Genomic DNA, 12,817 nt, shown 5'->3' with positions numbered 1-12,817 from the left:
ATATGAATATGCGCATATTACGTTCTATTTGTTTTGTTTGTGATTTTATGATTTCATCGGTCGAGTAGGTGGAAAGTGGCACGAAATATAAAAATTCATTTTATCTACTATAAATACGAGGTGTCTGATGCTACACTATCGATGTCGAAAATATTGATAGCGAAAGAAAAAAATAGAGATACGGGGATTGTCTTTAGCGTGGGTGATGATAAGTCGAATGTTCCTTTTATTTTGCGATAGCAGTCCTTTGCTAGGAAATTGCGTGTCGATAGATTTACAATGCGAATTGAAGTAGGTGGACAATCAGGAAAAAATTTTCCTTTATCCTTTGCCTTTATCAGCTTGTCGACATGACTTCATCTTAAAAGAGTATTCTGTCAATCTGTAAAGAAGAACAATGTATTATTGATAGAAATGATCACGATTATTGCCGTTTGTTCGATAAATCGAGCTGTAGAGTGTTTATTAAAATTATTTCGTTGCTATAAATTTTTACTCTTTAGAAATTTAATAATTATCATAAATCGCGAGTTTTGCAATGGAATTAAACGAGAGAGCTTTGTAGGGAATATTTTAGATATCGTGTTTAAATAGAATGAAAATTAATTATGCACGAGAGATTGGAAATTGTAGCTCACTAATGTTATAAATAAAGCTTAAGAGTCGGCTTTGATTTGAAAAGCAAAGCACTCAAATACGTTCAAATAAGCAAATACGTTACTTTTCAAAATCCTCTTCAAGGACATGGGCGACAATTAATAAATTAATAATTGGATAATTTCAGCGGGCAAGAAAAAACGTGTTGTGGACGCAATTGCAAAGGAATAGAGTGCGCTTGGGCCGTGAGCGCGAAGATGGGGACAGGACAGTTAGACAGGATGCCGGACTACGTACCCCCAAAGGATAATCGTCACGCTGGACTTAGTAATAGCCGAAGCTGATGTCGTGAAGGGGCGCAGCGCCTCCTTGCGGTAGCGCGTAATCCCTGGCGAGCTGGTCGAGGATGCCTCCACCGCCGCTACGTGGCTGGGGCTGGGCTCGAGGCTGGGACTCCTGGACGGGGGCGGGATTGAACTGGACGGGTCCGGTCTTATAGTTGGACCGGGCGAGCGCGACCTCCTCGTCGTAAGACTGCTGCTGGATTAATTGGGACTGGAGGCCTGCACCGAGCCTCGGTTCCTCGGCCGGCGTGAAGATCGGTTGCGGGACCTTGGGGGACAGTCGGGGCTGCTGGGCCGAGGCGTAGATCGCCTGGGTGTGCTGCTGGGTCGTGTACTGGGGCTGATATTGGCCCGCTTGGTACTCGGATGGCTGCCGAGGTTGCACCAAAGCTGGCCTGCGATCAATCGCCAATTACAGAAGGAGTTCCCTTCTTTTCATTCTTTTCATTCATTTCATTCTTTTTTCATGTGCTTTTAGGCCAGGGCCATTCGTTAGTTCTGGCTTATTTGATTACGCGATCGATTGTTGTTTCGCTTGATCGTGAAGTTTAGTCGGCGCTGCTTGTCGAACGGAATCCCATTGGAACATTAATGAAAGTAAGAGTTTTGAACGATAGGCAGTGCTGCTACCGTTTACGTCTAAGGACAAATCTCGTAACAATGAATTTTTCTCCACTTTCGTGTGCTAAATAGATGTTTGGCATTTTTCATTGGGAAAATATGCTCGATCATGCTGCTCGTAATGACGCTTTTGAGCTTGCATAATTCATATCGTAACGAATGAAAGAGATAGGCCGTTGAAATTTATCAACCAAAAGTAAAATGACTTTTAATAATGAAATATATATTCGATTTTCTTTTCTTCGTTATACAAATTAAGAAAAAAATTTATAAAAAAATTAATTTCTCGTGTTAAAATGAATTTCACAATTTGCATTGATAACGATCAAGCATACTTGTTTTACGTACATAGCAATGTATTATCTCTCCCGGACAATTGTGTGAAAGGAACACTTTGCTCTATATATTAAATTAATTATAACGTTCGGCTTTATATCTACAGCAATTGAAATATTCAACGAAGCCTTCTTTATTTAGACGCTTAAGGGGGTTCGCGGGGATTCAGTCAGATATTTTTTTTTAAAGAATTAAAGCCAGCAAATGCCGAGGCTCTTACAAAAATCTTTTTGCAATCTTATTTGGAAATACAATTGTAAATTTATTATTATAGCCATAATAGGTATATTATCTGCCAAATATCATCCATGAATAACTCGACACATTTCTAAATAACGAAGTAATGTAATGCTCCATTAAGTAATGACTCACCAATCACAATATTCTCATTTAACCATATTTATCCAAATTGGAATTTTTACAATTACAAGATGTTATTTATTATAAGATATTATTAATTATTAAATTTTATGTTGGTCCTTCTGATAATGAGCTACCGACGTTGACAATAAAGCGGTGAGAATTATCGACGTATCAATTGGTGCTTCAAATGATATTAAAAGGATAATAATGAAATTAGAAATTAAATGGTTCAGGTGGGTTCGTATTAAATATTATATATTTAATATTTACTTAAAATTAGATGGAAAATAAAAATAATTGAGAGGCAATTTGCAAAGGTAATATTGCGAAGAAAATTTGATATCATTGTAATTGCAATACGTCATATCAAACAGAAGAAGAACCTCAATTTTGCAATAATTTTTCTAAGTTAAAATTATTAAACAAACATACTTGCTAATAAAATGTGTATATGTGATTATTATACACATGTATGTGTAATCGGATTTTAACAATTCATAAGTATGAAAAACAAAATTACACGTATATAAATAACATTGAAACGGGACTACTAATTATATTAAAAATCTACGAGAGATCTAAATTAATGCATCTTTACAATGAATATTTATATTTATATTTATACAATACTACATTTTCCATGAGCATACAATCGACATCTATCTCTGCAGTTTACATTAATTCATAAATGTTTCAAGCTGCTTTATGAAAAAGAATCCGATAATATATAGAAAAACAAAAAAAAAAACAAAAAAAAAAAAAAAAAAAAAATTCGCATAAGTAGCATCCTAATGGAATTATTGCTTTGAAAAAAATATGCCATAAGCATGACATTAAAAGAAAATCACTTTTCTCTTGTCGGATCCGCATTAGGAGCCTTGAATTCTTCTATCATTCATCTTAAGAAATATTAATTACCTGGGCGGAGCATTTCTAGGAATTGGCTGCTGGTACTCTTGGTACTCTTGGTACTTCTGAGCCTCGAGAGCTTCCTTACTCGTGGTCTCGTCAATTAGAGTCGGGGGTGCAACCGTAATACCTTCACCAGATGGTTGAAACCCGTACTGATCGGCACCATATTCGACGACTCGCACTTTACCGCCGTCATCGACGAAACCATATTTGCCTTTAACTTCGCCGTTCGCCTGCTTAGTCTCGATCTTGAATTTTCATTACAATATAATCGACTTTGAGTTATTGCTCATTTAATGAAAGTCCGATTTGATTTTCAATCTCTCATTACGATCCTCAATCATCCGATCTATGATCGTGGTCTTTATTGTGATTTTTCGTCATTCCATTCAAAGCAAATTCGCGAAAAAAGTACTTCAATTTTTCTTTTAATCATTGAATCATTACAACTGGACATTAATCTAATTACCAAAATTGTTTTGAAAAAAAAAAAATAAATAAATAAAATTAACTTTGATAATTTTATTTATTCAGCTTTTTTCTTTTTGTTTTTAATTCAATATCATACAAGATGGAGAGGCAATTTTGAAATTTATTTATGCCGATCACTTGATATTACGAGGAATAAATTGTAAATTACAAGTCCAAGATTTTAAAATGGTTACATTTTAATTAATTGTATCCTCCTCATTGTACAACATTTAAAGTTATTATTCTCAACGAATTGTATTACTTTTTGTTTCTCAAAATTCAATATTTACATCACCTTCCTCCCTCCTTCTTCCTTGCAATAAAAGAATTTCTTAGTTTGCATTTCTTAGTTTACTAAAGTAACAAGCTTTATTAGTAAAAATTATTTAGTTACTTATTTTGTTGTTATTGTTGTTGTTGTTGTTTTTTTTTTTTTTTGCACTCACGATACGACTGGGAAATTCAGTTATAGAATAAAATACAATGGCTGGTCTAGATAATAATAGAAAGTATGTAGATACGTATTTTACAAAAATTAAGTATTTAATTTTTTAGAGCAGTTAGGCATTGCTTAATCCGTAAATACATTGCATACCAGAAGTTTGTAATTACACGTTTTCTAAATATTCACTGAACTTCAAAAGCACAGGATACAAGGAAACTATATATCCTAAGAAAATTCTACTTAGCTTGATAAATAAATATATTATGAGAAGCAGAGGGTAATTATTAGTTAACCGGCAAATTCGCGTAAAAGCTAATAAAGCCAAACCATATTCTCGATTCAGTTCTACAAAAATAACTGCGTAATTATTCAGGCATATTTTTTAATATCCGAGAGAGAGAGAGAGAGAGAGAGAGAGAGAGAGAGAGATAGAGAGATAGAGAGATAGAGATAGAGAGATAGAGAGATAGAGATAGAGAGATAGAGAGATAGAGATAGAGAGATAGAGAGATAGAGATAGAGAGATAGAGAGATAGAGAGAGAGAGAGAGAGAGAGAGAGAGAGAGAGAGAGAGAGAGAGAGAGAGAGAGAGAGAGAGAGAGAGAGAGAGAGAGAGAGAGAGAGAGAGAGAGAGAGAGAGAGAGAGAGAGAGAGAGAGAGAGAGAGAGACGAGTCTTTCAATTGGTTAGGGCGTTGGAGAATCGAGGTGAAACAATGACTCGGATCTAAGATTTAGAAAGGTGAGTTTACGAAACGATGAAATCGAAGCAACGAACCTAAAGTATTGGAGCATTAGATAAGGTGCAAAATCCGGTTCGCGCTTAAACTGTCAACGCGAGTGCTGGTGGTGGTGGTGGTGGTGGCGGTGGCGCTCACTTATCTATGCGCCTATACATACACGCATGGGCATAGAAATTTTTATTTATACGCAAACGTATATAAATCTGCATTAACACATGTATGTATGCATATCTCTGTCTCTGTCTCTGTCTCTGACTGTCTCTCTCTCTCTCTCTCTCGTGCGCGCGCGCGCGCCCGTACATGCGTATGAATAGTTTGGAAGTGAGGGAGGGATGGAAGTTAGCGGTACCTTGAATGAGCCGTCGGCCCCCTCGAAGCCGTAGGTGTAGGAGCCGTCCTCGTTGTGCCTGTTGATCTGCTTGAGGATGGCGACGGGCGTCGGTTTGGGCGCGGCCGGCTGCTGTCTCGGGACCGGCGCCGAGTTGTAGCTCCGGGGCGTCGGGTGCAGGGGCCGCTGCGGCTGAGGCTCCGGCGACTCATAGTCCCCGTACACCTCGCCGTTGATGTAATTCCCGTCTTCGCTTTGGTAACGCTGACCCGCGGCCAGAGCAGCCAGCACCAGCAGCAGTGGCATCAGCGTCACCGCGAGCTGCGTCATTTAAAGCCCGCGCCACGAGATTAGATATTGCCCAGCTCCAGCAATTTTACGCCTTCTTTTTTTATTTTCCTTTCTCAATCGATCGATTGGCCAAGTGATTGCCGAAGTTTTTTTTCCCTTCGACGAACACTGCCGCGCTCGCTATCACGTTGAAATGTATATGGTTACGTGCCCGCAGGCGACGGATTTTTTTTTATTTCGTTTTCGTTTTTTTATTGTTTTTTTTTTTTCTTTTTTTCTTTTTTTTTTTTTATTTTTTTTTTATTATTTCACGCTACTAAACTAACGACCAACGAACCCTTGATTGTTTAAGCGAAGGACTCCTGTGTTAGGGCTTCTTGGATTTTGTGGAAGTCTGTAGGTAAAGGGCTAATGTTTTTATCCGATCGGGCAAGGGTATTTTTTCTTTTTCTTTTTCTTTTTCGTTTTTTGTTTTTTGTTTTTATTTTGTTTATATTCCAAGGATGCTTATCCTTGGGTGCGTGTCGCAGACATTTCTAAAGAACCCGCGTATTTTCATTATAGAAAATTGCTAAAATTAACGAGAACACCATGAACTTCTAAAAGCCAAAACTTGGTCAAATAAATCAATTTTATATAATTCTATTTGAGTGTTTACTGTAGGCTAATAGCTACGACGACCTTTAATGGGCATTAAAGCTGCTTGAATTTAAAGTGCATTTTCGAGATTTAAGCCATCTTCATCGCGGCACACGCACACGCACGCGTGCGCATGAAGAAACACCAATGCATAAAGATATATATATATATATTTATGAATTTTAATCGGTTCGAATTTAAAATGAAAATGAAATATTTTCCTCATTGATGTGTACGTGAGTCTGTACGCGTGTCTGTGCGAGCGCGTGTGCGAAAAATTTCGTTTTGTTTAAAGTTTTCACAATCTATTAAATCCCAAAAAACAATAATTTTAATTAAAAAACTTCTTTTTAAAAAGACGACAATTTTTATAATAAAGGCATTTTATTTCCAAATTTAATATTGGGGCAAATTAATGCTCCCATAATATCAGGTAACATATTTGTTTACATTTAAACTGGATTTATGTAGATGTATACGAAAAACAATGCATATGTTAATATAATAACGATAAGAGGAATTTTTGTGAATTACAAATTGGTCACAGATTTAAGGCACGAACTTTCACTGTGAATAATAATGAGCTTGCCTCTACTTCTCGCACTATGGAATTCCCTTAAAAGAGAATGCAAACCATAAATTTGGCCCTGAAAAGTAGATGTTTCTTATCTTTCTTATTATTCACTAATACAAATGATATTTGCGAGAACGATATTCTATACCCTATTTAATAGGATATTTATTATAGGATATTTCATAATTTTGGACTAGATAGATGGACTAGATAAATTATTATAAAAAATAATGGAATGAATTTGGCCAATTATATGAGTAAGATTGAAAATATGTTTTGAAAAATTTCTTAAGTCTTGGACGAGAATTAATTCTCTACAAATATTCAACAGTATTGTAATATCTTAAAAAATCTTTTATGAATTCGGCTATAATTTATAAATTAGCCTTTCGGAGCAAATTTTTTCTAGAGCTGAGATAAAAAAAAAAAAAGAAAAAAAAAATTAAAAAAACTACTTCTTCGAATGAAAATTTCGCATTATACGATACACATTCTGACTAAATGGTACATTCGGTACTTATTTATGTTCGCACAATATTAAATTTCTTTGGTCATGCAAATATTTTGTTTTAAATGCAATAGTAAAATAATTGTCATTCCAGAATAATAATAATAATAAATAAACAATAGAAAGTCTTTTATTGATGTAATGTAAAAATATACGTAGAATTGTATAAAAACAAAAAAAAAAATAATATTTTTATTGAAATTCCATAGTTATGTATTAATGTTATACAAACAATTGTATTATAATGTCATAACATTAAACTGAATATTTTTTACCTTAAGATATTGATCAAAGTAACAACACATATTTTTTGAGCATTTTATAATTCATTATGATTTTCGGTTTATGCATGCACTCAAAAATTTTCTTTATATAATAATTCTTTCATATAATTCGTTCAAATTTATTAGTGAAACTGTAAAATTAAAATGCCGTATAGAAAATTTTTATTTCCAACTCACTACGAATTTTCTAATACTTTTGCTCATTGAGTTTCATTTTTCATTATAAATATATTGGAAATTCTTTTGTTTCGGATTTATGAAAAAATTATACAGATCGTAAACTAACCTTACGATAATAATAAAGATTTCGAATAAATGGAAATAGAGTTGAAATTTGATGCTTAATTCGTATATAATGATTCCCGAAATGACTGTGCACACACACAGTTACTTACGCTATTTCAATTATTAATTTAATCATCGCACTGTATTAATAATTTCATAAAAATATACTTACGGCGCGATGCTGACAAGTCTATGGAGTTTTAACAACAGCAATTCAATGGGCACGATAATCCTGATAAATGATTATTATCGCCTACTCAATGTAGCTCGAATTGTCATCCATAGAGTAATTTAATAAACTGCGGCTGCTGTTTCGTGTTTTCGAGTCGCGTCTGAACTCACAAGATGGATATGATTGATCGTAATATCGCACCCGTCCATTAAGATCCTCAAAACACAATTCCCGTATGCCCATAAGTAGAACGTAAAATAACATAAACTGTACGATATTTAATAAGATTTTGACGGGCGAAATGAAGGACCAGAAAGAACCTCCGAACAGCGACAGCAACTCCATTTGGCAATAATTTCAAGCTTCTATTCGCTTATGCCTAACCAAGAAATTCCAATGACTTTGGAATGTGTTATTGTAATTGTAATAAAATATGCACTTGATAATTTTAATGAGATCGAAAAGTTATTTTTTTTTTCATTTTTTTTTTTTTAACTTAACTAAAATATGGTGTATAAATTGAAATGGGGAGCCAAGCGAACATATCGCTCCGCGAAAGTCTTTTGTTTCACGCATACGAATTATGGATCATTCGGCTAGCGATTATGTTGGTAATCTCAATTATTAGCTGGCTTTGTGTGACAAATTCTAGCACGAAAAATAATTACGGAGCCATCCGGGAGAATTATGAGAATTATGATAGAATTTCACGTATGAAATATTAAAGCAGCTTGACGTCCAAATTTATCAGATTTTTTTCAAAATTCATCCCTCCTATTCTAATAACGTATTTCTTTGGAATTTATATAAGCTTGTACAAAATTCTACAAATATTTTATTTAACAATTTGCCATCCCAACTGTGTAATTATTCCGTCAAATGTAAAATAATTTAATTAAATAAATCGATTAGAAACAATTCATTTATTTTTTATGTACTTTTAATGATCATTAACAAAACCACAAAACCAATTGTAAATTGTGGAAAATAAATTGCGATATGGAGTATAAAAAGAAAATATTTAAAAAAAAAAAAAAAAAAACTAATAAACAAACAAAATTACTTTTCTTCCCAAGTATAATATCATATTATTCGAAAATTATTACTGTTATTTATTTCTCATTTTAGCCAATAACTACCAGTTTCATTGCATATTTTATTATCTTGAAAGGAAAAGCTCATGTGTAATTCGCGTTGTAATATGAAATTGATAATTTGAGGATGTTTATAATATAAAATTCTCTCCAGTCGCTAATAATTATTTTAATGAATATTCAAATTATTTTATTAATAAAGAGAAATGACTTGTAAACTTAGTTATAAAGCTTCTATATGTTTAAAAATCTACTGAACATCAATAATTAAGAAGGAAAATACAACTTTAGACCTTTTATTGTAATTACTTATAAATAAATTAAAATTTGATATCAACCGATTACTAATGTTTAATCTATTATTTTCATTAATTATTAATGGTTTTATAAGAAAAACGAATTTAGTCAATTTATTTGTGGCTCGATTTTTTTAGCGGAATCTTTAATATTTAATTTGAATTTTAATTAACCTATGTACAAATATTGGATAATTAATAGAATACCATTATTGGCTTATTCCTTCTATTGATTGTTTATCTTATTTTAATATAAAACAAATTAGAACGAATTCCAATAGATATATGATTTTTCCTTAGCATTGTTAATTTGTGCTTCCAATTTCGCAAAGTTACTTTGATTGTTCATCTTCGTAAATATTCATATTTGTATAAATTAATGCATAAATTATTGTTTGAATTATAGAACTAAATTCAATTATATTTCCTAGCTACATTAAATTGCAGCACAATTATTTGTTACAAATAATTATACATTTTATATAAAACACTATTGTTTTGACAATTTTCATACTTTCACATTAATTATCTTTTTCTAATAAATTTTGAACTTGTAATATATAGATATACAACTATTAATTAATAACTATTATTTAATTAACAATTCGTATAATATTTTTAATTATTAAAGTAATATTTACAATTTTAATTATTATAATTGCTTCGAATGTCGATTCGAAGAGAACCTTTCAAAATTTATTTATACTCCATTACTTTAAAATAATGTTTTCATTTCATCAATACTAATAATCATCATTTTAAACCTATTACCGCTATTTATTATTATTATTATTATTATTATTATTATTATTATTATTATTATTATTATTATTATTTGTCAATTAATACGATGATGAATTTGAAGCTTATTTTTTTTATAAACGAAAATTCTTCGTTTTACAATATTAGTTTTTTTTTTCAATATTTTTCTTAACTATATAATTAATATTGTTGCTTATAATTTAGCATAATATTTTATAATAATTAAGCCATCGATACATTAAAAGCAGCATTCTGCCAAATAAATGAATTAAAAATTCCTATTTGATTCATTAAATGTTGAAAATGACACGGCTTGGAGCCGCATGGAATTTGCGACTTAGTAGGAATGTGATAAGTTACGTGATTAATTTTGAGATAGGAGGGAGAAACATTTTATTGAATTATTCCTTCCGCGCAAATGTAAAATAATATAAAATAACTGCAGTAATATGGGAATTTAAAGAGCATATTGATTCAACTTGTAATTCCACTTGAGTATGCAATCAACTGAAGAAAGTAAAAAATGGCAAGCATAATAGCAGGAAACGAAATAGGAAATGATTTAGTGATCAAAATCACAAATAGTGACATAGCCAACTGCTATTTAAAAGCCATGTTATTTTATATCTACGATTTAATGTTGTGTACTGTCCATGTAACTTTCTTTTTCTGTCCTTTACATATATTAATTGTATAATAATGCAATGAATGCCCAGCGATAGTTATGAATTACGACTCGATAGTGATCAATATAATCTCGCTACCGTATTAATTTACTTCTTTACTAAAATAAACATAAATTGATGATAAAATTTTAATGTAATGATCTATGTAATTCTCATACTAATTCTTATGGATAATAGATCTAATAATAATTCCAACGAAATTCAAATGGAATGAAATTATGTCAAATTTAGCCTCTTAATGTTATTTATATCGATCATATTATTGATATGAAGGAAATATTTCCTTTAACATGAAAACCAATTTAGAAATTCATAATTGTTTAAAAATTTCGACATGAAAAATAAAAAAATACATACACATGTATATGTTCAAACGAATAATATTTAGAACTAAATAGAAAAATATCATTAACGCTAGCCAAAATAATTATAAATATTTAGAAAAATAAATAAAATAATAAGATTATGAAAAATTTTTGTCATATACTTTATATATTGAAATATAACTTGATAAACTCATTACGTGCACAATGTATTTCTTAATCTATGATAATTATTATAAATAATTTATTTGAAATTTCTTTTAAAATGTTATTCTACGCGATACATTTACATCTACTTATTATAATCCAAAATTATCTTTAAAACAACTAACTGTTATTATAGCGACTAATTTTATAAATAATTTAAACGAGCAATCGAATGAGCACATGAGATTTTGCATTCAAAATCCAAATTGTTATTCACTATATTAATAATAACTTCGATGTTTATTTTAAGATTAATTGTATTATATCCCGCTCCCCCTCTCTCTCTCTCTCTCTCTCTCTCTCTCTCTCTCTCTCTCTCTCTTTCTCTCTATCTTTCTCTCTATCTATCTATCTATCTATCTATCTATCTCTGTCTAGTTGGCTGGTGTAGAGTAAAATAAGAAGGATGAGTAACCGTGCGCGAAGAAGGCCGTATTTTCTTGAATTACGTTAGTTGTTGTTGCTTTCAGCGAAATTACCGTACAGAATATCAGTATTGCGTACTTGCACGCGTCTTCCGAAAGTCGCACCACAAAAACCAATTACCGTGATCTCTAACTGCTCACTGAGTTCAAGTTGATTTCACGTCGACTTATCAAATGAATAATTTCGATTTCACTCGGCGAATACGAATGTTGGCAGATAACTTGTAAGCATTCGTAGAAAATTATTTGATTTTTTAAATTAACTCATTTGCAGCTAAAACTATAGATTAGAATGAGAAACATTCCGAAGTTTAATCCTTTCTTTTTCCAATTTATCGGCTATGTCATATATTATATTTGGTGGAAAAATCTAAGTATAATAGTAATGATATAACTATTATTCGTGTGGGAATGATAAAAATGATAAAAATAAAAAATGCTGATGTCGAAACGGACGATCAGTAGATAAATTATGATCCGTTAAGCAATTATTTTTTAACTATTGCATTAGTTTTCTCACATTGTTACAAAATAACTGCAAAAAATTAATAATGATTTAAGTAATGATTTTGAATAAAAAAAATTTATTGTCGTAATACGTTAAATTAAGTATTTTACTTAAATTTATTTATTTTCAACATAACTATCGTGAGATATTCATTTCGATATGTCACGCAAGTAAAACATATTTACAATGCATTTTTATAATAAAAAGAATATAATTGAATCAAGATTGATGTAAATAGTCTAGAATATAAATAATAGCATAATAATCCGAATATAAAGTGGCAGTAATTGCTTCTATTATAAAATAAATTTTTATTATCCTTAGGATTTTCAGTACAAAGCTAGTATTTGTATTAGTTAAGTGCGCGTGTCCGTGATTGTTAATTAACGAGTGGCTTGAATGCACGAGTTTGCCAATGAATATACGATTAAAGAAAATTCAGAGCATTAATCATATTCCGCGATGAATGATTTTATGATTCTACCCGATAATCCTCGACTTTTCACTTTGTACGGACGTTGCATTATGGACGTATATTTGTAATTGTATACACGCGCCTAAACACAATTGCAGAAAGTTACGAGAGCTTCAATACATTAAATATA

General features: G+C 31.6%; 1 protein-coding gene across 1 annotated transcript; it reads right to left on the bottom strand.

The window, feature by feature from the left end:
* Nucleotides 1–895: 895 nt before the first annotated feature.
* On the bottom strand, nucleotides 896–5,517 carry Cpr97Ea (cuticular protein 97Ea). The gene is made up of 3 exons (XM_011501630.1): nucleotides 5,180–5,517; nucleotides 3,180–3,421; nucleotides 896–1,336 (listed from the first exon to the last, which is right to left on the bottom strand). The coding sequence occupies exons 1-3, from the start codon at nucleotides 5,486–5,488 to the stop codon at nucleotides 922–924; spliced, it is 966 nt and encodes a 321-aa protein (XP_011499932.1). The 5' UTR covers nucleotides 5,489–5,517; the 3' UTR covers nucleotides 896–921.
* Nucleotides 5,518–12,817: the final 7,300 nt, after the last annotated feature.

This window comes from Ceratosolen solmsi, unplaced genomic scaffold (assembly GCF_000503995.2).
Source record: "Ceratosolen solmsi marchali unplaced genomic scaffold, CerSol_1.0 scaffold28, whole genome shotgun sequence".
NCBI classification, from domain to species: Eukaryota; Metazoa; Arthropoda; class Insecta; order Hymenoptera; family Agaonidae; genus Ceratosolen; species Ceratosolen solmsi.
This window is presented reverse-complemented; position numbering and strand designations above follow the sequence as displayed.